At 49.9% G+C, this 23463-nt stretch overlaps 12 protein-coding genes across 12 annotated transcripts; 7 read left to right on the top strand and 5 right to left on the bottom strand.

Moving 5' to 3' along the window:
- Positions 1-357: 357 nt before the first annotated feature.
- Z518_06305 (uncharacterized protein) lies at positions 358-2147 on the top strand (the record flags this gene model as incomplete). Its single annotated transcript, XM_013417115.1, has 2 exons — positions 358-1185; positions 1242-2147. The coding sequence occupies 2 exons, from the start codon at positions 358-360 to the stop codon at positions 2145-2147; spliced, it is 1734 nt and encodes a 577-aa protein (XP_013272569.1).
- Positions 2148-2169: 22 nt separating this feature from the next.
- On the bottom strand, positions 2170-4052 carry Z518_06306 (uncharacterized protein; the record flags this gene model as incomplete). Its single annotated transcript, XM_013417116.1, has 3 exons — positions 2170-2703; positions 2755-3711; positions 3777-4052. 3 exons carry the CDS (start codon positions 4050-4052, stop codon positions 2170-2172), a joined length of 1767 nt encoding a protein of 588 aa, XP_013272570.1.
- A 688-nt stretch (positions 4053-4740) lies between these two features.
- On the top strand, positions 4741-5870 carry Z518_06307 (uncharacterized protein; the record flags this gene model as incomplete). Its single annotated transcript, XM_013417117.1, has 3 exons — positions 4741-4840; positions 4966-5289; positions 5377-5870. The coding sequence occupies 3 exons, from the start codon at positions 4741-4743 to the stop codon at positions 5868-5870; spliced, it is 918 nt and encodes a 305-aa protein (XP_013272571.1).
- Positions 5871-6539: 669 nt separating this feature from the next.
- Positions 6540-7082, top strand: Z518_06308 (uncharacterized protein; the record flags this gene model as incomplete). The annotated part of the gene is made up of 2 exons (XM_013417118.1): positions 6540-6926; positions 7023-7082. The coding sequence occupies 2 exons, from the start codon at positions 6540-6542 to the stop codon at positions 7080-7082; spliced, it is 447 nt and encodes a 148-aa protein (XP_013272572.1).
- A 252-nt stretch (positions 7083-7334) lies between these two features.
- Positions 7335-8769, bottom strand: Z518_06309 (uncharacterized protein; the record flags this gene model as incomplete). Its single annotated transcript, XM_013417119.1, has 2 exons — positions 7335-8481; positions 8702-8769. The coding sequence occupies 2 exons, from the start codon at positions 8767-8769 to the stop codon at positions 7335-7337; spliced, it is 1215 nt and encodes a 404-aa protein (XP_013272573.1).
- Positions 8770-9135: 366 nt separating this feature from the next.
- On the top strand, positions 9136-10043 carry Z518_06310 (uncharacterized protein; the record flags this gene model as incomplete). The annotated part of the gene is made up of 2 exons (XM_013417120.1): positions 9136-9432; positions 9453-10043. The coding sequence occupies 2 exons, from the start codon at positions 9136-9138 to the stop codon at positions 10041-10043; spliced, it is 888 nt and encodes a 295-aa protein (XP_013272574.1).
- A 548-nt stretch (positions 10044-10591) lies between these two features.
- Z518_06311 (uncharacterized protein) lies at positions 10592-11022 on the top strand (the record flags this gene model as incomplete). Its single annotated transcript, XM_013417121.1, has 2 exons — positions 10592-10705; positions 10768-11022. The coding sequence occupies 2 exons, from the start codon at positions 10592-10594 to the stop codon at positions 11020-11022; spliced, it is 369 nt and encodes a 122-aa protein (XP_013272575.1).
- Positions 11023-11498: 476 nt separating this feature from the next.
- On the bottom strand, positions 11499-12286 carry Z518_06312 (uncharacterized protein; the record flags this gene model as incomplete). The annotated part of the gene is made up of 2 exons (XM_013417122.1): positions 11499-11809; positions 11866-12286. 2 exons carry the CDS (start codon positions 12284-12286, stop codon positions 11499-11501), a joined length of 732 nt encoding a protein of 243 aa, XP_013272576.1.
- A 924-nt stretch (positions 12287-13210) lies between these two features.
- On the top strand, positions 13211-13825 carry Z518_06313 (uncharacterized protein; the record flags this gene model as incomplete). Its single annotated transcript, XM_013417123.1, has 4 exons — positions 13211-13291; positions 13346-13393; positions 13449-13645; positions 13699-13825. 4 exons carry the CDS (start codon positions 13211-13213, stop codon positions 13823-13825), a joined length of 453 nt encoding a protein of 150 aa, XP_013272577.1.
- Positions 13826-13903: 78 nt separating this feature from the next.
- Positions 13904-14977, bottom strand: Z518_06314 (uncharacterized protein; the record flags this gene model as incomplete). Its single annotated transcript, XM_013417124.1, has 1 exon — positions 13904-14977. The coding sequence occupies one exon, from the start codon at positions 14975-14977 to the stop codon at positions 13904-13906; it is 1074 nt and encodes a 357-aa protein (XP_013272578.1).
- A 2288-nt stretch (positions 14978-17265) lies between these two features.
- Positions 17266-19974, top strand: Z518_06315 (uncharacterized protein; the record flags this gene model as incomplete). The annotated part of the gene is made up of 1 exon (XM_013417125.1): positions 17266-19974. One exon carries the CDS (start codon positions 17266-17268, stop codon positions 19972-19974), a length of 2709 nt encoding a protein of 902 aa, XP_013272579.1.
- Positions 19975-21353: 1379 nt separating this feature from the next.
- Positions 21354-23440, bottom strand: Z518_06316 (uncharacterized protein; the record flags this gene model as incomplete). The annotated part of the gene is made up of 3 exons (XM_013417126.1): positions 21354-22728; positions 22778-23318; positions 23395-23440. 3 exons carry the CDS (start codon positions 23438-23440, stop codon positions 21354-21356), a joined length of 1962 nt encoding a protein of 653 aa, XP_013272580.1.
- Positions 23441-23463: the final 23 nt, after the last annotated feature.

Below are 23463 nucleotides of genomic sequence, written 5' to 3' on the forward strand. Positions count from 1 at the left end.
TTTCTTCTTTCTAACCCGGCACAAAGCCAATTTGTCCGCACAAGTCTTCTGCACTGTTGCAGGGCGTGGAGCTAGCCCTCGATATCCTGACTTGATCGATCGCTAAGAGATCCTGCCGTTGGTGGCATGCTCAAATGTTCATTTCCAGAAGTCGACCTATTGCTTATCCGAGTTGCCCGCGCGGCATAACACAGGCTAACAAGGCAGGATATTCAGGCCGGCGATGGAGACTTCGACGGGCCATTCTTTTGTTTCTTCTCGACGACCCAGACAGCACCGTCCCGCCTCCCGTACCCGATCACCCTCCCCACTTGATCAGAGATCTCGACCTTCCATCCAGCACCTTTTCCAGCTCTAATGTTTCGCAGTACACAAGGCTGCTGGACCTGTCGTCTAAGACATAAGAAATGCGACGAAACACACCCATTTTGTCAGGTTTGTACCTCGCGAGATATCCAGTGCGACGGGTACAACGAGAAACCTGCGTGGTTGGACGGCGGGCTGAGGGAGCAACAGTACCGCGCCGAGATCAAGCAGGCTGTCAAGAGGAATTTCAAGTTGAAGAAACGAGGAGTTTCAAACTTTTCTACCGTGGCTGAAGGGAATTCTGCCGCCAACTCGCGAGAGGAAGGTGGACCGGTCTCATCTTCTACTCCAGGGCCTCAGAGGCAGTCTACCGTCTCGGTATCGCGGCAGAGACCCAACCTCCCTGGGGCACCAGCTTCAACTCCGGACATCATCACGCAGCTGACTCCTTTGTCAGACACTCCCACGTCGCTTGCCAGATTTCCGAACGAGCAGGCTCAGACATCCGAGTTGGTTGGCCGCAGAGTCACGAACTACCGCGATGCTGAGCTGGTGATGCATTATTTCGATCACGTCTTCCCTCTTCAGTTCCGGTTTCACACACAGGATCTCAACGGTGGAGGTCGCGGCTGGTTGCTTTGGCTGCTGGTCAAGTCGGGTCCCTTGTATCATGCGACGCTGAGTCTTAGTGCCCTGCACCAATTCACTCTGCGGTTCCATAATCAAGGCGACAAGTACGCCGAACTGAAGGAATATCACACCACCGCCCTACGGGACCTACAGCTGTTCTTACAGCACACCCAAGAAAGTGGAGGCTTAGATGAAAGATCACGGCAGATTGAAGTTTTGGCTTGTGGCGTTTCTCTAATCAGCTTTGAGGTAAGAGATCATTGACCCCAATCCCTCCAGTTCTTCATTACTAAGTGCTTCAACAGCTGTTCCGTGGTGGTGTGAGTGATTGGCAGCCTCATCTGAATGCACTCGCATCAATTGTGGCGGCTCTCGAGAACGATCCGGCGAACTCGAGACAAATAGAAGGGGAAACATCATTTCAGCAAGCAGGAGGGTCGATGCAGATGGAAGATGCCGCTTTGCCTTTCCTCATTGCTGTCGTGTTGTGGTTCGACTTGGTTTCTTGTGCATCTACAGGTTCAGCACCTCGCCTTTCCTACACCTCTTTGATGGTAGACCACAAAATTGATCTGGCGGGAGTCATGGGGTGCCAGAACTGGGCCATGGCCGCAATTGGTGATCTCGCATGGCTCAATGCCTGGAAGAAATTTGCTCAACAATCTGGTGCATTGAATATCCGAGAACTCGTCGTTCGAGGGCGAAGGGTGGAAGAAAAACTCGGGCATGGCCTAGCCATGCTTGATTCGCAGAACCACTTCGAGTTGGCAATTGTGTCCAGGACGAGTTCTGGACGGTATCCGAACTTCTCTTGCTCTTACATTTCGATCGTCGTGACCAGGGTTTTTGCCTGTGCTGCACTTGTGCAATTGCGCACGATAGTGTCAGGATCATTTCCGGACCTACCAGAGGTATGTCATGCAGTAGACAGAACAATCTCTGCACTGCAACAAGTCAAAGATCCCCAAGACATGCGTGGTCTAATATGGCCAATTTGCATATCTGGCTGTATGGCAGGACCTTCTCGACAATCATTTTTCGAAAGCCTGATCAAGTCCGTCCTCGGAAACGGCCAACAGGATTTCGGAAATTCCGCCACAATTCTTCGAGTGATGAAGAAATGTTGGGAATCGCGACTGATGGATCCCAGTCAAGAATGGGATTGGGCAAGAGCAATGGCCGAAATGGGCATTTGTGGCCTCCTTGTCTGATATTGAGATCTGGAAAGGAGTCTTATGCGGCCACCGCCGCCGGCTCTTGGAGTTCAGAGACCGCATTCAAGAAAGTCGACTTCTCTGGCATTGGTCGGGACATCAGGTCTCGCCTCTGGATTTCGTCGGCTCGGGTCCAACTCGTCGCCATCCTCGGCCGTCTGGAGACCGAATTCTCGATCCTTTCTGCGATTTTCAGTAACTTCTCCTCTTGGAGCCTTCGACCAACAATTTGAATGCCCACTGGCGCGTCGCAATATCTTGAGGGCCCGTGTTTCTCATCATAGAGCTGGTGGTACCAATCGTCCATCTCACTCAACTTCGCTGACGAGGCTGGAGGAAATGATTCCCATGTGTCTGATTGCTTCACAATTCCCACCGGTATCACCACTGCCGGATAGTCAAGAGCGTTGAAGACACTGCTATATCCCCAATACCGGCTCTCCTCGTGGACTGAAGCTACAGAAGCATTGACAGGGCAGATAATGGCGTCCACCCTTGAATCATTCCACTGCTCTGCATATTTGGTCCGGAGTCGATCTAGCTGGGCATTGACCTGTTCTCAGCGTCAGTATTGCTTCGACCTCTACGCTTGGGGACGACATACCCTCCACGTCTCTTCAACGCTATACCGGCGGTTTGCCTTGTTTTCGAGCAGCCATCTCAAAATGGGAACGGGTGGCTCCCGTCCAGCGCTGAGGACATCGTGATATTCCTTCCCGCCGTCGAGGAAATAAGCCTCGTTGACTGTGTCAGTCAGTGCCTTGTGCAAGTCAACATTCCAGTCCACGGTCGTGTAACCTTCATTTTGCAAAGCAGTGACAACCTCTTTCAGAGCTCGGCTGACTGGTGGATGTGGCTGCACAACACCGTCGTTCCAGATCACGCCAATCTTCAATCGAGTTGGCATCTCCACATCCGTCTTCCACGGAATCCCAATCAGCGACGGTTCATGATCCCAGGGTTGGTTGGCCAATGCCACGGAACAGAAAAGTTCCAAATCCTCAATGGATCGAGCCATAGGACCAACAGCACCGATAATGTTCTGCATTCCATCATGAAGACCACTCAACCCGCCGTGCGGCAGTCTGCCCACACTTGGTTTGATTCCGTGGATTCCACAGAAGGCACTTGGGACCCGAATTGAACCTCCAATGTCGGTGCCGATACCCATCACACTTCCGCCCATGGCTATTAATGCACCTTCGCCACCGGTACTACCACCAGAGCTGAGCTCAGGATTGTGTGGATTAAGCGTTCTTCCGAAAAGGTTCGAGTCGGTTTCAATGGCCATCAAAGTTTGAGGATTCGTTGTTTTGACATGAAACACAGCGCCTTGCTCTCTGAGTGTTCGGACAATTAACGCATCTTTGGGACTCATCTGGTCGGCCCAAGCAATCAGGCCGCAGGTTGCTTTGGTGCCCTTCATGTGTATATGTTCCTTTACGGATACCGGGATGCCATGGAGAACACCCTTGGGTCTCCCGTGGATTTCCATGTACTCATCGAGTTCGGCAGCATGAGCAAATGCTTCCTCAAATAAGATTTCGGCAAGGCAATTCGTCTGTTGATTGAGTTTTGTCAGCATGACTGTCTTTTACTAGATACTCAAATGAGATCAAGGCTCACAGCTTGATGAGCAATAGCGGCTCTTTTACAAAAAGCTCGGATAACATCAACCGCTTTGGATTTTCGACTGTGAAGTGCCGAGAGGATGTCGGTTGCCCTCGATTGAGTGACACTTAACTCCCAATCACTCATAATACCGGAGAGACGTGGCAACTCCATCGGTTTTGCGGTTTTCAACAAAGCCTGGGGTAATCGCCATTTTTCGGGAATATGCGTGTGGATACTCTGTTGTCGATCCTCGGCGACGGCACGCCAGTCTTCTCGTACACTTCCCATCTCTACTATGCGGGACAGGCGCTGTGTCTAGTGAAGCAAATGCAGTAAAGGCTTCAACCTGAAGCTGTGTGAAGAATGATGACAAGACTCCGAGCATGCAAAGTTTTACAACAACCCATTTGAATTCAGCACCTGGTCCAGGCTTGAGATATGGCAATCGGAGACGATAAGATTTCTTTAAAGAAGCTGCAAGACTTACGGATTTAAGGTACAAGATTCGAGCTGAAATGTTCTCGAGCTGGGTCCTGTCGACTTAGCGAAGCAATGAGATTTGATCGATCGAAGAATATGGGCCTCGGAGAAGAGGGATGGCCAAGAGGAAGGGCGAGACGAAGGCTCATCGTCGACTCTGATTTGCTGCTGCTGCTGCTGCTGCGTAAGCATTATCCAGGGCCCGGTGACCGGGAAATTCCAGCCGAGCAGATTTCAGCCTTGCTCCATAAAAAGGGGATCTTAAGGTTTATCATGCGTCTGGCTGATAGCCTGGTGATAGGAACTCGTTCGCGCAGTGACGGTGGAGACGTTCGCTCTAGGGATGGTTTCGAGATTCCCAAGTAAAAACGAAAAGTATGCAGGCGAGAGATGGTGATAAAATCCGTCACGACCGGTCTCTCGGGTCTTGGTGTACCTCCCAAACAATACGCCCGGAAATATTTGGCGCCACAGGATACTGGCGATCTACAGAACAATGATCGGATCACCAAACGACCGTGTCGACGACCAAGTTGTTCCACGGAGAGCATATGAACAAACAACACTCAACTACATTCGAGTCTACAAACATCGAGGTACGTGTCACCTTTTCAATGGCCATCCTTCGGCCTCAGGGTTGATTTCGTTCACAATGAATCAATTACCGGGAGTGCACACACTCTCTTCTCATGATTGGAATTACGTCTGACCACTTCCCTAGCTCACTACGACTTTGAAACGGTCCATTCAATTACCGACTCTACCCTCGTCTCGCATGTATCGTTCATCATCCACGATGAAGATGGCGAGGACACGCCCATCACAATGCCTCTTACGGCGGTGCTGGGGCGCTATGATGACGATGGAGATGGATTCAGCATATCCCCAGACGCCAGTGATGCTGAGTTGGAACAGCATCAGAAGCAGGCGATGCAGGAAGGGCCAATGGAGGTGTATCTCCATGGCAATGCCGCATCCATGCTATACAAAGCGATCAAGGAAAGTAATCGCGGAGAGGTGAAGGTTTGTATTTCCTCGACCAAGGGTAAGGTTGACCTTTCCTCTATCAGTCCATTGCCTAGGACGCTGTCCTCCGTTTCATGTTCAAACTAACTCTGTCTTCCTGTGCAAGTTGATGGCCTTGTCCTCTTCCCCACACCAAACGGGCACAGTCTAAATTACCGGTCGGCGACGCTCCACGGCATCGCGGCACTGGTGCCTGACACCGACGTACGGAAAAAGCGTTATGCCATGCGCCTGCTCACCAACCACATGTTCCGCTTCCGTTGGGAAAGCACGTACCCGGTATCCCCCGCCGCGGTAGATAAAGTCAAAGTCATCCAAGTGAAAATCCGTAGTGCAGGCGCTAAGATTCGAACCGGAACTATAGGCCCCTTTGACCCTCATGTCGTGAGCGAAGAGGATAGAGCGAGGATCGATGCAAAGGGAACTGGTGTTTGGTCTGGGGTCGTACCGGTTTTTGAGGTCCTAGGCCGACCTGTTCCTAGTGGTGTGTCAGGTGTTGGTGGTGATGAGAGGGGCGTCAAGAGTATAGAGGCATGGAGGGAGCAGAGGAATCAGAGGGAGAAGGGGTACGCGAAGAGAGTTGCTGGTGCAGAGAACTGAAGCTCTCCGTGTGGATTAAACAAGGCTGTTGATTTTATGCGCCTGGCCAGGCAGCTCATCGAGCGAAGACATTTGCTTCCAGAGGCTTGAAAGGACTCTCCCTCATCCGCCTCAGAATATATCAGAGCTTAGGCCTATTCAAACAGGCTGGTAATGTTCACGAAGGTGGACATATCAGCGGATGAGAAGTAGCCGCAAATCAAACCCATTCGACCAACTCATTGAATGATACTCCAAATATTGTGGACGAGCATGTCGTCATCATGTCGGCATTTCCTCCACCAACCACCATCACAGTCAACAGGAATCGAATGCGTGAATCGATTGATCGATGCAATAACAATGGATGACAACAATCTTTCCCGGAGTGATTTCATTTGCCATGAACGATATTACTTGCTGATCTACCCGGCGTAGTGGTGGGGCACAGAGACATCTATTTTCGAGGACAATTTGAGGCCTTGAAGATATTTGCATGCTCTACAACACTGACAGCACTTCAAACTTCTAACGAATACAAGAAGCAGTAAGACGTGTGTCCGAATCCTTTGTCAGCTGCCCCGTCAACCAGACGACGGTTTTCGTCATTTTCATCTCTCTTTGCAATCCTACTACTCCTACCGTCCAAGATCACGAGAATAATAGGAACCTCTCTCGTCCCTGCGAAAAATGTCTCATCTCCTTTTCTCACAATCTCGTGCCCTTCCTTCCTCCTGCACCGCACCACGACGAGCCTTTCCTACCGTTGTCGCGCGAACATTACCCTCTTCAACCCGAAAATCCGCAACTCAGTACCGAGCAGCCAGCAAACCAGGCTGGACAGGGCACACCACGCACGACCATGCCGTGAATCGCAGCCGACACGACGCACACGACGTACAGGCTGAAGCTTCGCGACACGGAATGGCTGAGTATAATAAGCACCACACTGAAGAGGAGCGGAGTGGTAGTGATGCTATTTCGCGCAAGGATGAGAAACAGAGTAATAGGCGGGCGAAGGAGGAGAATCCCGAAGCCCCAGAGCCGGTTATTGGGATGAATGAGGAGAGAGGGACGGTGAGTTTTCTATTGCCTTGATATCGATTTTTTTTTTTTTTTTTTTTTTTTTTTTTTTTTCCTTCCCCTTCGCCTTTCTTTCATTTGCTGTTCGAGGCGCTTGAATGCTCACCAGAAAAAGAGTGGGACGATGTCTTGCTGACTTTGACGAGCTGAGGTAACAGAAAGGATATTAAATCGGCCGTACCATCAAAATGGAACTGAACAGAATAAAATCAATCCCTAAGGCAAGGCAAGGCAAGGCATGGCATGGCATGGCATGAACCAGGACAGCAAGGGGAATGTACTGTACATACCGGGATCAGAGAGAAAAATTAAAATTACAAACTTCAATTGCAGTTGGAAGAGGAATGTTTTTTCGTCTGGTTGTCCTTTTCGTATTAACCATTCATCTCATTCATATCACAGTCACCGTCCAACATGGAAAGAAAGGATATCGTTCTTGCCGACGCTGATGATCTGGTCTTCCGCGACTCTCCGCCCCCCATCACCCTCGACAAAAGCAATGGGGGCATCACCCATGACTTTTCTCGCCACGTCTGCGACCGTACTGTTCTTCTTGACGAGAACACAGTCTCGAAATACAGCTGTCGACCCGGCCGTCCCTGAGCCGTACGTGTGGATGTTTTTCACAGGGAAGACCGGGACCAGACCGAGCAGGGCTGCTGCGCGAGTTAAGACTTGTACTACCCCGGTACTGCCAAATCGGTAGAGGACCATGTCCTTGAGATTCTCAATGCGTTGTTTCAACTTATCGTCCATCTCTTTGAGGCCTCCGCCGTCCGGGTCACCTTGTTCAATTAGATCTTCTCGTGTGTCCAGATATTCTGCGCCTTCTTTGTATTTGATGTAGCCTTGCTTAGCTAGTCGACGGAGGAAGACTTCGGAGATGGCACTGCACAGAACGATACTATTGGCGGGTTGTTGTTTGGCGATTTTTGCAATGTTGCGATCAGCGTCCGGGTGGTCGATTTTGTTCAGGGCCAGGACGGTGGGGAACTTCTCATCCGTGAAGGCATTGACGACTTTGAGGATTGTTTCATCACCCCACTCTTCCAGGGATTGCTTCAGGTGTAGCCGATCGAGACAACGAGCCACTATGGCGCTGGTGCTGCCGTAACCCGAGAACTGGGCCTGGAGTGTTTCCACTGGGGAGGCTTTGACGGCGACATGTCGTCTCTTGATGCTTCCCCATTTCTCCATCAGATTCCCTTGTATCCAACGGACGATTTCCCCTCGTAGCCATTCAATGTCGACGCTCGGATCGTAGCCTCGTGTGGCTTTTCCTTCGGCGTCGGTGGTGCCACTGACATCCACCACGTGGATAAGAGCATCTGCATGGCGTAAATCGTCCAGGAACTTGTTTCCCAAGCCTTTGCCTTCATGGGCACCAGGAACTAGACCAGCAACATCAAGTAATTCTATCGGCACCGATCTCTTGCCATTCACACAGGAGCCATAATTCGGTCGACATTTCTCCGTCAGATTATGTCTTAGGCAGGCGCAATCGACCTGCAAATATCCGACGGCTCGTTGAGGGTCTATTGTTGTGAAACTATCTCACGGGTTTAGTCCAGGTATCCGTCGCGACGGAGATAGAGAGGCTTTTCTTACGGAAAGTTACCTGCGCATTCATATCAGCCTGGTCCCCCTCTTTGCCACGGTGAAGGTGTTATCGAGGGACTGACCGACTTTCGAACTAGCATCTGTCAAGCTGTGGAGGATTGTAAGTCGAAGAAGAGATTAAAAGATTGGTGTGGTTGGTATTGTCGCACCTATTCAATGTGGTGGATTTGCCAGAGGATGGTTTTCCTACCAGGCCAATGAGAGGATCTCGAGGCATTATAAGGATGTGAGAGAAGCTGGAGACCAATAGAGAGAGGAGAGACACTCAAGAACGCAATGTCCCCGGCCTGAATGGCCTTAGGAGACAGAAAATCCGCAGGCTAATCTTTGGGTCGGTGGGAGAGAAGAGGAAGCGAAGGATTGCCGCCGCCGCATTTCCAGAAGACGTGCTTCAAATGACGTGCGAATCAACTTTGGTTCACCAAGTCCCCATCTTTCTCCAGAATTATCCAATCAATAGGAGTCTTCCCTTGCCGAAGACAATATCAAGAGCATCCTGACGCGTGGCCTCTGTGTATGGCAAACTGTATTCTATAGATATTCGGCGTCCTTCGAGCTCCAAGGACCAACGAAGTGTGTGGAGATGGTCGTCGTCTGGACATTACGTGAAAGGGTGAACGACAAGATGATCTTTTTTCACATTTTCTACCGAGTTGCTTTTCTTACGACGGCGTTATTACACCTTTGTTGGAATGATCTGGTCAAAGCTGTCGTGACTATTGTTGCAACATGTCTGTCGAATCCCAGACAACCCATTATCCAAAGCATCCTGAGGCTGCATAGTCTGGTCTTGGTGTGTTTTGTCCTGGCGTTCTGCTTCCATGCTGCGTCGGCCAGCACACAGCAACTACCGTTAGAAAGCCGCCTCGACATTCTGAGTGTTAGTATCCTCTGCCCCAGGCTCAATACTTTCCACGGGAGCTGAAGAGATTGGGAGAGCAGTTCGATGACATCCAGACCCCAGATGGATTCGGAAACATAACTTCGCCATATCGCGGTCTTTCGTTCGATGGGTTCTATGCCTTCGACCCATCACATCCGAGATTGGATGGTATCATTTCAGCGAACGACTTGAATTGCGCCACCTCCAAGCCAAATGCCTTGTACGGAACCAGAGACAACTTTGGGTCCGAAATTCGGCATATGGCAGCCTCTGGGTTGGAGAAGCGGCCTTCGATTCAGTCTCGCAGCCCAACAGAAACGTTCACGGTGCATCGTCTGAAAATGAAACCGCTGGACATGCCCTTGGGATTCGTGACCATCCATCTCCAGGGCTCTCGCTCGTCAAAGACAGGAAGTTCTTTGCACTGGAGCGTCGACTTCCCGGCCGGATTTCATCTTGTTCTCGACGTGCGGCTTGAAGAATTCAGTAAGCAAATGTGGAATGGACTGGAACGGCTAGTGATGTGGGCGGACTTCCACTACAATGATGTCAAAATGGACTGGGAGTTTTGCGTCGATGATATTGGTGTTGACTTTGAAGTGCAGTGAAATCTCCACGACGGGCCTGATCTCTCTCATGTGGCCTCCTGCGTTCTCACATGGCGAGTCAGGTACGTCTTCTCGCTGATTCGTCCGGACTCGTACCCGGAAAGCATCGTTGGCAAACTAAACCCGCTGCAGACAAATGATGCATTTTTTTGCCAACATGAACTCAGCTCCCACGCCAGCTCCATAATGACGTACCTATACAGCTTGCTCTAATGTCCATCAGACCGAGCCCCCTGGGCTAACTAGGCTCTGATCTCGTGAGAAGTTGTCAAGATCAGCCCAATCAAGGACTCTGAGTGGATTGGCCTTGAGAGAGCCCCAAGTGACGTATTTTGCATGGCCTGTGAGGCACTCTTCAAATAGCTTCACGGGAGCCGTAGATGAAACAGTGCTGTGTGTATATCTTCGGTCCGTAGTTTGGGAAGATTCACTACTCAGCCTTGTATTGTGTGCTTCGCTCCAAACAGGTGTCACTAGTCCAGATATCTGGCCATACAGTCAACCCTTCTCCATCCCCATATCCAGAAACTCATACGCATCACGTCACCATGTCGGAAAAGACCTTTCACATCACCGGCGAAGAGGTACGGACGATGGAGTCCAAAGATTCCAAATTCCATGACGGCAAGACACCCAAGGACTCAGACATATCTGCCATGAAAGTACGTTTGCTTCTGGCTCCCTTTTACATTCGCTCTCGTTATGTTCTAACGTATATTTGTAGCAACTCCTTTCCGAGCAAGAACCCAAAGAAGCAGAAATCGGTCGAGTAAAGGCAAACCTCCCGCTGCCTGAACAGCCTGTCGGCGGAGCCAGCGCAGACCTACAGTCCGCCGACCAACGCACTGTCAACGTCGGAAGCGGTGGTGTCAACGTCCAGTTGGGCACCGGATCGGCGAGTGGATTGAGAGAACCAGCCACCGCAAATACCAGTGTGAGAATTAATGGAGACGAATGGAAGAAGGAAACAGAGCCATAGATGAACCATTTTGAGGAGAACAAGACAGGGTCATGGTTGATGAGAAATTGAATGCATTCGTGCATGCTCGAATCAAGCCCTTTCAATCAGAAGGGGGGAGCATTTTAGGAGTTGGAGACATACTTACTCTACCATGGAAGCTCCCCTCAACATGACTGATTGATTCCCAGCTAGATCTCTCGATTTCTCGTTATTCATGTTCCTCGTGTGGCTGACTTTGCATCTTACCTGGGCTCTGCATTCCGTCTCCCAATCGAGTCTAGTTTTGCATGGAGCTGTGAGTTTGAATGTCTCTCATCAGCGTGTTGTTCTTTGACCTTGAGACCCAGTCCATCTTTCTTGACCCATTGTACGTCAAGTCTTCGACCACATAACTGCCGAGAGTCAATTTCGACCAAGTGTTGCTCCCTGCGAATGTTGAGAGACCCAATGTTTGTAGTATGTTGTCGGTTTCGCTCACATTGAAACCGCCTTTCTCAAGTAGCCCCAGATGTTTTTGGTATCAATTCTCTGAGACTCAAATCATAGACCACATCCTCAACTTTCTTGACGCTGTATTTGATTCCATCAGCTCGTCGCCTGAGGATATCGTTTTTCAGATTCAGTAGCTGAAACCCTGCATGAACATCCTTGATAAACTTTGAGATCTGTAGAGGTCGGGAATAGTCGCCCACTGTCACCGCGTTCGGAGCGAGACGCGCAAGCTCTTCGGTCATCGATGTTAAAGCTAGGAGGTAGTCTTCGACCGTGATGTGAAAGGCATCCTCAGACTTGAGGTTTACTGGAACTGTGTAGCCATCAGTCCAAGGCGTTCTCAGGAACCGTTTGTCCTTGTTTTCTCACCATCAAGTCTTTGGCCGACTTCCTCGAGTGTCACCAGATTTCCACTCTTGAGCCAGTCACACATCTGCATACTGCTGATCACACCCTGAATATCCCGCTGCCATACTGAGTTCCATTTGTAGAACGGATATTTGGACGCCGACCGCGCCAGATTTTTCACCGTAGCTGCCTGTTCTGAGAGGGCATCGTAGCAAGGTGCTAGGACGGAGGCCTCGAGCTCTGTGGTGGGAGTGTTGTGGATTCGAGAGAGGATGGATTGGGTGAGCCGGCCTTGTTTCGAGAGTATGTCGACCAGAGCTTTCAATTCGTCGCGGATGGCACTCTCTTCGTCGATTTTGGACTGTAATGAGGTGAAGATGGCTGGATCAACATTTGGGGAAGATGGGAGCGCAGGCTTGGTCACAGTCGTGTCGGTAGACATCGTACGTATCGGACCTTGTGTTTTCTATGAAGAATCGACGTTCAAGTGGAGGTCAAGCTATGAATGTAATTTTGATCAACCCTCCTCAGGATAGATTGAGCTGGTTTACATCTCTTCGGCCACACGGCGAAATTTTGGGGACTGGCTCGCTACAATTAGCTGCAAGTTCCTTTCAATACCACGTTGTCGAGACGATCCCCAGGGCCATTTACTACTGATAGCTTGTCTCACCATACGGAGTCTACATCCGATGGAAGTCTGTCTTTTACTGTTCACACATTTACTGCAAAATTTTCCTTCCCTAATCAAGTTCTCTTCTCCAAAGCTTTGCTCAAGGCAAAGAAACAATGATGAAAAGATGGCGGGTCGCGTCACAAGGCGGTAGTGTAGGGCCTCGGACACAGTGCCAGAAACCCATTGCGCAAGCACAGAGGGGTTTGACCAGCGAAATCCAAAAATGAGAATAATCAATGTATTCATCCCGTAGGATGATTTCAGAGATTAAACTGAAAAGAACAGATACTACACTTGATCTAAGCCAAAAGGCAAACTGCCGAACATCGTTAGCAAACAGATTGCAAAGTTGTAGGAGCAGGCCGTTCGACTTACGAGTACTGGAGAAAAGGAAAAAAAGTTTGAAAAAGAAGGAAGAGAGTGGAATACTTATAGGCATCCGGATGTGCCAAGACCGATCCTCGTCACGTGAGTACGTCTGCCTGTCGCTGCGTGGCCAAGTACATCTTGGCATAGCCCGCATTCGGAAAGTATGGCGAGCCCTAAATTTCAACCACAAAAAAATTATCGCCGGATTTTCGACAGTTCGATTCGGGACCACATGATAATCTTTGGCGCCTTTCTGTCTTTCCAAACCCCCAAGGCGCAGGATATTAATCTCTTTGCGTCCGCACACCCTCTTCAGTCGCAATGGCACCCGCTCAGGTAAGACAACCGAACCGCTTTGCTGTATCCGTCCTCGAATCTACGCGTGCACCGTCAGCCGCGCAAGTGAGGACAGAAGAGAACAGTAGGCTAAGGTTTTGTTTTCTTTCTTTTATGTAGGCTAGAGGCCAGAAAGGCAAGGGATCCAAGGCAAAGGTCACCAAAAAGGTACATTGAAAGGCATCCCCGTGGCGCGCACACCACATGCTAACATGGATGGCAGTACATCATCAACTGCAGCCAACCCTACAGCGACAAGATCTTTGATTTGTCCGCCTTCGAGAAGTTCCTGCATGATCGTATCAAAGTTGACGGCCGCACTGGCAATCTGGGCGACAATGTCATGATCTCACAGGCCGGTGATGGAAAGATTGAGGTTGTGACACACATTCCTTTCTCGGGTCGCTACTTGAAATACTTGTACGTTCTTCTGCCGGCACACTGGGTTCTGGGGCGACTGACTCGATGGACAGGACCAAAAAGTTCCTCAAGAAGCAGTCTCTTCGTGACTGGCTCCGTGTTGTGTCAACCAGCAAGGGTGTCTATGAATTGCGATTCTTCAACGTGGTCAATGACGAGGGTGACGACGATGACGAGTAGATGACACATCAGGGGGGGTCTTGAAAGCTCAGGAGGACCATGTCATTCTCGGCCTTCGTTCAAGATACAGAGGCCATTTCATGACGCCTCCGACCCTATCCTCTGATACAGATGGATTTGATACCTCATGTTCTCCAATCCAATGGGGTATTTCAACGATGCGTTCAATCTGAACCACCTTGAATCATCAGAAACGTGCTTCTTCCACTTACTGTTCTCGCTCCCAGCTACCTCTAACAGCGTATGATCGAGTAGCCATTTCATTGGATATTGCTTCGTCTTTGCCTCATCTCCTTGACCCAACTTGACTTCGGAATAACTACCTGGGCTATCCACAACCAAGAGCCATGAATCCGGTTGCATGGTATCGGTAAGCGCCAGCAAGAAGGCAGTCGTCCGAGATATGGAGTGTGTGAAAAGTTCGTTCAACGTGAACATGATCGTGCATAAATCAACGTCACCAAGCATGTCACCGAACTCTCCTTCGTCGGCCGTAAATATATCGCGTTGGGAAAAGTGAAGGCTGAGTTGATCACTCGCAATCAACGGTTTACTCGCCGCCTTCGCGCTCTCACTTGCAAACGAAGATATTTGCGGTGGTGTACACAAGGCGTTCTCTAGCTTTGTCAGACAAGTTGACCAATCTGCAATATCTATGGCATGAACTTCCAGCCGGGACAAGGCGTAGGCTTTGGCGGCAGCCGAACATGCAGCCACCTCCGCTCCACCGCCGCCTCCAATACAAGCGATCCTGGAAGCGCTCGTGGAATGTGGCTCTCGTCGTGCACTTGAACTGGACGTGGTTTTGCCGAGCCATGCTTGATGCAGGTCGCCGTGTAAGAAGATATCTGTATACCCGAGAGCACGGCTGGCACTCCACCTCAACGCGTAGGCGTCGAGATATTCCTGCTTGGCAAAAGCACTGGCAAAGTCCCGCAGGAAGAGGTGGCCTTTGACTTGTTGGATGACGGTCTTTACGTCAAGTTGGTCGTCAAATGAAAATGCGCGACGGAAAACATCCAAGATCGCTTGTTGCAGTTCTACCGGAAAATCCAGGGAGTCGGGACGTTTTTGTGCACTGTTGGCGCATTTTCGAGCGATCTGACTGTGACCGGTCTTACTTGCAACCCTCTGCTGTCTCGATGGTGCCATTGCATGGAGTCGGTTGCAGATAGAGCTGCTTCTAAATGGTACTCTTCAGCTGGATCGGGAAGAGCCACAAGTATTAGCTTGATAGAAAGTTTTTGTGTTGCAGGAGTCCGGCCTGGAACACAAAGGGCAGCGGACATCGGAGAAAAATCCGATATTGAATCGACTGCTGTCCTCCCAAATATGCAAGGATACACTCCTTAATAATCGTGAAGTGTTATTGTTGAGATTTCAACGGGGGACAATCTTGCTTGTCGTAGCATCGTGGAGAAATTCAAGTTTTGTCAAAGCCAAAGATGTATCCTTGGTAGACGAACTAGATCTAAACAGGCATGATCCGAACCGGTATCAATATCGACCAAACTTTTTGTTAGGCAGAAGGTGTTATATGCAGGAGTTTTTCCTTCCCACCAAAGACCGTGTTCGGTGCCCTTGCGAGAAGGAATGTGCTTAACGCTAATCAGTGTTTTGAAGGGGCTTGTCTCTCGAGGCCCTTTTGACGTGATTCAGGTTCGGGGCCGAAATGGTGAGCTCGTATTGGGTCGCGAAAAATGAAAATTCATTTCTTGTGCCCACCTGGCTAACCCACACGTCGCCACTGGCATGGTCTGTGCAATGAACCAGCAGTATACTCTATCTCTTATCCAAACCTAACCGAGATTTAGAGCCCGAGTTGTCGAGGAGACGACAAGAAGCGAGTCTCAGGTTCACCTTTTCGGCTGTTTCATGAATCCATGTTCCTGTAGCTTTTGAAAGGGGACAACTGCTTCTCTTTCAGGGCCATCAGCCGGCCGAGACGAATTGACGGTTGTATCCGCATAAATCTGAAGTGCTCTGGAATGCCACGCTGCGTTTCCTAGCCGAAAGCCCCCTCTTCTATGGTGCGCCAGTGAAGTTGAATCAGGGACTGCAAGTTCCTGCATAAGCGCAGTTGGCTAGGTCCCGCTCTCGCAGGGGGGGCACGAGCTGGGGATTTCTTGCTGATCACGACCCGCAGGAACCTTTTTCAGAGGGGATGGAGTCGCTGCGGATGATCCTGGGGGGGTTCACGATTGACAGATTCAAGAGGATCGAAGGTCGCAAAGAAGAGGGTGAGATAAGGCCAGCAGGACAGGCTCCGGTTGCACAAAGTGAGGCAGTACGGGCCGAAAGTGGAAAAAGTGGAATCAAGAGTTGGTCTGGCAGTGGAAAAGACCAATCTTTTTACGAGATTAGGAGATGTGGCCTTTTTCTTTGCTGCCAACGCATCAGACGGTCGTCCAGAGGTCAGGCTATCAAATCGCCAGTGTCAATCAATAATGCATTCAATATGTGAATGCGCACGGGGGGGGATCAGCACATGCAGGCTGGTGTATCAGATTGACGGACGATAGGATGATGGCTGGATTTAATGCTCATGTCAGCACGATAAAAGGCCTCATCAAGTTGCGTATGGCAGTATTCGTTCATTCCGTCATCCATAAGTTCGGTATAGCCGTAAAATAAGGGGAAGAGGTATGAGATGTTGGACTTTCGTAGAACTACACAACAACATTTTGCAAATGCGTCAAAAGGTGGTTACCACCACTAAGAAATGCCACCTCTAAAGCTGCGCCGAAAAGGGATAGGAACACGCCTAAGGTAACCACCTAGGTTGCATGGCTAAGCCCTTAGCGGTGCAGAAAGCCAGGAACCGGCTAACTAGTTCAGGGCACTTGACCTTCAGTTTCCCGGTTGACCTGCCAAAGCCTCAGCAGCCAAAGTCCCCAAGCCCAGGCTAGCTACCCGTTGCTTTCCTTTCTCCTCTCATCCTCCATCTCGACCTCGTCCACCTCGCCGTCTCCATCCTCTTTTCTCCCTCAAAAAGGCCTCACTAGCCTGACCTCTGGCTCCTGGTTGAGGAAGGATCGTAATCGATCTTTCTTCCAGGTTGCCGTCCGCTCCTTCTTCGCAACGCACAACCGATTTCAATCCAGCTCCACCAAACTGCGACCGGCAATTGATTGCGCCAGAGACTCGTTCTCAGATACCACCAACCATACGAGAGCAACGCACGAATCCTGATCCTCCCTCATATCATTTGTACAAGTCCATTCTTTACGGATATATTGCAGCCAAAAAATCAATCGCCTCTTGAATCTTGTAATGGTGGCAGCCGTTCCTTTGCAAAAGCGGCCGTTTACACAATTCCAACAAGGTGCCGGAACACCTCAGCAACATTCTTCATTGCACCTCGCCTGCTGGCCAGAATATCAAGCACCAATACTGCTAGTAGTAGCATCTTGACTTTTGGGTGGCTGCTCTATTGAACTATGACTTCAATTTCATTGCCTGCCACTCTCTTGTCCCAATTCGATTCCACTCCCAATACTCCGCCTCGATCTCCTCATGCTCACCGACAACGACCTTCTCGTAATTCAAACCCGGTGCCTCCGCCGATCTTCAGCTTCAACCCCGGTTCAGATGAGAATGCTTTCGGAACAGGAGGATCGGAGTCCACAAGTCAACCTTGCCATACCGTGGCTGCTGAACCTCCTCGTCGATCTACTCGGCCTCTTCCACTACCTGACTTCAAGTTCAACCCGGGCGCGGATTTGCCACCAGAAAGCAGCCCAAGTCCCACTCATCCCGTGCTTCAGGAAATGGCACTGAATCAACAGCGCGCTATCCGGTCCGCACGACCTGCTCCTTTGCCTGCTTTCGCCTTTACTCCGAACCCGTCATCTACCCAGGCTTCACCGAGTCCGACAAAATCGTCATTCGCTGGCGATGCGCAGCATTCTGCTCGTACGGGTCATCGACGACATGGAAGTGAATTTGTGGGTGGTGGCAACGATGGGCCTCAGATGGTCAGTACGAGCCCTGAGAAACCAGAATATCGACCACACCCGCCGATTACTGGAGCTTCCAGGGGACACGCACACCGTCGCTCGCAAGCTGTTTCTATCTCTGACATTGACACTTCTGAGCTGATCAAAGCGAACGCTTTAGCCAGAGCACGGGCCGGCTCAACACCAACCACCCCGTCAGATGGTGCACAGGCGATCTCGTTCCCTCGTGCCAGCCCTCGGATGCAGCAGTCAATGTCAAACATCGTTAGGACCCCACCGTCGTCTCCTCGACGTAGGGGAAGTGTCCCAGGAATTCGTCCTCGTGTTGGGTTTTCTGATCAAGTCGACGTCATTCCACGGCCATTGTCGTTGATCTCATCCGAAACGGAAGGCAGTAATTCAACTATCCGGGGAGGTCATTCCTTGAATGGGAGCATTAACTCGACGGCAAGTCCGACGCCACGCCCTTCATTGGCAGTCAGCTACTCTAGCGACGCCTCGACTTCTCCAGAACGACCACAGACAGCAGGGAGCCTGTCCACTCTCCCGTCTAACATGGTTTCTAAGGATGGTTCTGTTTCAATGATCAGCCTTCCGAAACGCCCATTATCTGCCTCTGGGACGCCAGGGAGTTTGAGCTCAGGCAGTCCCCCCAACAAGAAGAAATACTTCTGGTTCAATCATTCCAATAGTGGATCACCATCAGTCGCTCCCAGATCGGAACAGGCTGACCCCGCGGACGTGTTTGCGTCCACATCTTCTCAAGATCGTTCCTTGAAAGTGTTCGGTGAGCAATCGCGACCCAAGACCTCAGCCGGTGAATCGAGTTCCACGTCAAAGAAGCGAAAATATCACACGTGGACGTCGGGGATTTTCTCAAGAAAATCAGAAAAGCGATTGGGTAAGACAAAGCAAGAAGAAATCCCAGCTCTGCCACCTTTGACTCGATTGCCGAGCGACAAGTTGAACGAAATCTTTGATGCTGATGACACCATTGTGATTCGCAACCCGTCGCCTGTATCAACTCGAGTTCGAGCTCCAGTCCAGAATGTTGCTCCAGCACCCACTTGGACCACTGGCCATCTTGAGGAGCAGATTACAAGCCCGGTTCTTGATTTGGATGCCGCCTTGGGGCCTTTTGGGAGTGAGGAGAAGTTGGGGCATGACGGGACAGTCGGAACGGGGCCATCCTCGAGATTGGCCAAGCTTCACAGTAGTGAACGACGAGGCAATGTGGATGCTTTTGGTACGGTTCATAGGAGAACTGAATCGGCTCCAATCATGCCTGCTGTCAATCGATCGGCCTTCAGCGTCCATCGTATTGGCAGCAATGCCTCCCTCGCCGAGGATGTCTTTGACGAAGAAGAGGAAGATAATTTTCTTGCTGAGGAAAACGCGAATACCGCAGGTCAGGGCGCTTCTATGGATGACCACAGCAACTTATCGTCGAAGAATTCTGGCGATGCAACAAACTCAGCTACTCAGGTAGGCCTTTCAACTCCAGATTCCAAAACGGCAGAGGGACTCGGTTTGCCCATCGGAAACGAGTCTGGTGATGGGGTCATCATTGTCGATGCAGAAGAAGATATCACTCGAGTCGACGCTAGATCTTCCAATTCAACCATCGAAGCTCCCGTGTTCCCAGACCTCGAAGGTGAAAAGCGCCCAATGTCTTCTCCGATGGCCTTCGCATATCCTACACCACAATCACATTACGCTTCTTCTACAGAAGGACGTACAACTTCAGCTTCGATGATGTCATCACCCGACGCGGACCACGTCTCATTTGACACGCTCTCCCGCCCCAACCGATTCCTGGGTGAACCAAGTCCAGAATTTGTGCTTCGTGCCTCCAATGACGATCTTCCTTCCCTCAGTGACAGCATTTCGAGTGGTGCGCTCCCCAGATTTTCCAGCAGCGCTGGTACAAGGTCCTCAGTTGAACAACGTTCTGCGTCAATGATTGTACCTTCAACCTCGAGGTCGAATAATCAACAAGCATGGAAACGAGCAAGCTTAGCCAGTCTGAATCGCTTGATTCCGGGTTCCTCTAATGGTAGCAAGCTCAAATTTGAGACTGTTCCCGATACGGCTGTGATAGATGAAAAGAGCAGGAGGAAGACGAATCGAATCAGCAAACTCGTGCATTTCTGGCGATCAAAGGAGAAGGCAGAGAACACATGCAATTAAGGTAACATCAACGAAGATGAAACCCACTCGACGGCTTTATGAACAGAGCTTTGGCGTTTGGAGCTCTGACGACGAATTACGGGATTGGTCTTTTTGGTATTCTTTTCCCCCCGGGGGATGGACAAACTTACGACATTTACACGAAAGGGAAGGTTGTCACCCTACAATGAACAAATAACTTGGTTTTCTTACTCAGCGTCAATCGTTAAAACAAGTTCCTTATTTATCGCAACAAGCAGGTTACGAATTGCTGTATTTTTTGGGTTGGGCCTTGACAATATCACACTGGCACTCGCAGCCTCTACTCCATCACTTTCAATTGCTAAACATGGGATCTTTCTACATTGCAAAAGACAAAAGATGAAACAAAGCGTGAACATTTTTGCAACACAAGAGCATATTTGATGTCTGACACAGTCTCTCTTCGTTCCTGAACATGAAGACTAGATTAAATTCATATGGATGGCAGAGACTTGGACGAAGTTTTGAATGTATTGAGCTGGAATCGATGGAATGAGCTCTGGAGGGCTGAGGGAAATGGAACGGGATGGAGAGGAAGAGATGAGGTATTCATGGGACTTCAGTGCATCGATGGATTTGATGCTGGTCAGCGACGTCTGATCAACCTGGACAAGTAGATTATCTTAGCCTAGAATAATCCTCTTGACACTTCTGTTTTTGATTGAAGCATTATCGAACGAGGTGTTCTTTGAGGAGAATGAATGAAAGTGATTCATTACACCTATCTCATTTACAATGACTCCTTTGTAAATTGTTGTCGAACCGGAAATTTGAATCAGCTGTTGGCCTGCCACAGGCTCAAGAAAAAAGAGGTCAAAAGAATCTGCAACGGATGTTGATGGGGTTCCTAAACGATACCGATACCATATTTTGTTTATCAATACTCGATGCTCAAATTCAACAACTCCATATGGAACGATCAATCAAATAACCCCATTCCAATTGATCCCGATCAAACGTTGACCAATCTCAAGCCTTTCAAACATCATCACCGCCATCGTATGCGCCTCGCCATGTCATGCCGTACCATATCGTAAAAAGTCATGCTTTACAAATAAGAAAAGCCCAAAGGCAAAATCATCTTCGATCAGCACAGGAAGATAACCACCACCTTCCTTGCAGAGGATTCCATGTACAAAGCTTGCCCCATGTCCATGACTCCAAGACTTGCCAATGCTTTTTCCATTGCCGTTGCCGTTGTCGTAGCAACGTACGTCGTCCCTGGTAGAGAGAAGGGAATGCAGTTGTTCGATTCATTGCCACAAAATCTTGCTTGTAACATGAGTGAAGGAAGCCAAATATCCGTGCTTAGGTTTGTTCCAAAGGTCATGAGAATTATACATCCATAACCATCAACCTCATCGCTTGACGCCAACAGGACCATGACTGGCCCCTCCAACTCGTCCACTGGTCTTTCGGACTTTCATCTTATCCTCACCACCACTACGACGAGGTGACTCTCTGAGTGTTCTGGTCTTCGATACGCTTATGGCGCCCATCCCACTTGCGGATCGAGGAGTCCTAGGCCGATTTGACCCGTTTAGTTGACCCTTCTCACTCATGGTGCTGAGTTTCAAATTCTCCTGCTCTTGAGCGAGTTCGTCCCAGACGGTACTTGTGTCTTCCATTTGGAAACTAACATCACCATCGTCCTCATAGATGCCCACAGTGTCGCCAACATCGAATGTCTTGGTCATAGTCGTGGTGGTCATGGTGTATGACAGGCTTCGGGCCTTTCCTCTATTACTAGGGCTTCGACTCTGGCTTCGGCGAGCTGCTGCCTTCTGGAGAATAAGTTCCTCTTCGCTCTCTGCTCCATGGGCGCTATGATGGTGTGATTCGACTGTGACCATTTCACCTTCGGCTTTGTTACCACTGACACGCATGGTACCAGAGGTGGATCGGGCATAAGGATGATTCCGCGGATCCATACGAGCATACTTTCTCGGCTGACCTGGTGTCGGTGCTGGGAGGTTTTCGTCTTGGTAGGAACCGGAGTTTGAAACATCATTGCCGTCAATTTCACCCAAGGCAGATCTTCGTACACTGGATCGATCTGGTGTCGCAGTTTGGGTGCCACTGGGAATGCGCATGGGAGTCTTGGTGGACATTCCACGGGGTGTAGAAGGTTTCGTGTGCTCCATTTTTGCTTTCCATTGATCTTCCACGTACCATTCCCTGAACTGGCCTTGATTCAGGTGCAACCAATGCTGTTGTGGACCCACTACCATCCCCGGACGCATGAAGCGCATGAAAGCGATGACTTCGTTGGCCGTGAAGCCATGACGATATATCAAGTAAGCTCCAATTAAGCAGCCAGTTCTACCAAGGCCAGCCTTGCAATGAACGGCAATACATTTATTTTTAGCGATCATGTCGTGGGCCAGCTTGATGAATTTGCGAACCACAGGAAGCGTCGGACAGGTACCATCCTCGAAGATCATATCAATGTGTTGGATACCGAGGGCCGTGAAGTATGTTGGACAATAAAGTTCCGAGTTGAGTCGAACCACCAGACCGACGTCCCGCTGAACGAAATGAGTGAGGACATTCTTGAATGGCTGGGATATCCTGGCATTTTCAATTTCTGGTACGCATGAGGGCAATGTGGAATAGGCCGGAGATGAGATGGGAATTGGTGCCGTGGGTTCCGATTGAGGTGATGCAAAAGCAACGAATTGAGGCGAAATCCAATTGAAATCTCCCATATCAACTCTCTCGTAACGTTCGTATCTGAAGAATGTTAGGACTGCCTTGCTGGTCATGGCAAGGATAAACATACTCTTCCAGATTGAACTCCTTAAGCTGGCATAGGCTTTCTTCTTTAGCCTTCCACACACCATAGACGACATCTTGAATATTGAGGATAAAATCCGCCTGACTATACCCTGCATCTCTGAAAGGCATGTAAGGAGGATCGGCCTGAGCAATAGGTGCAAGCGCAAGATGTGGTGGCCATGCCTGAATCAAGACCATGTAGCACGCGACAAGACATGCGGCATTGGCCCGACTTCTTGAGTCCGCTCTGCTCCAAAATACCACAGCTTTGTCGTTGTTGGCTGGATCACCCAAGATCTCGTGGAATTGTACGGCGAATCGGTAGAGGTGTCCAATATGCAACGGCCCGAAGTCTGCATGGAAAGCATTGTACAGCAGTGTGTCGTCAATTGTAAAGTAGACTGGAGGCGGTCGCAAAGTTGCGGGAGAAGGGCCAGATTGTGCCTTAGAGGACTTCTTGTGAGGCGATCTCTTCGCTTGGGAAGGATATGGGAAAGGAGTATGCTCGTTTGGTATTTGAGTGTATGATGCTAGATATAATCGATCTGAGCCGTGAATTTGTTAGTCCTGCACCACTGGGGGGGGGGAGAGGGAAGGGGAATGTTTGGTTTCATGTCGCACCTTGAATATACTCAATAACCTGACCATAGCTGACAGGATGGGCCATAGCGGGCGCCATCGCTGTTCAGA

The sequence above is a fragment of the Rhinocladiella mackenziei genome, assembly GCF_000835555.1.
Source record: "Rhinocladiella mackenziei CBS 650.93 unplaced genomic scaffold supercont1.4, whole genome shotgun sequence".
Taxonomy (NCBI): domain Eukaryota; kingdom Fungi; phylum Ascomycota; class Eurotiomycetes; order Chaetothyriales; family Herpotrichiellaceae; genus Rhinocladiella; species Rhinocladiella mackenziei.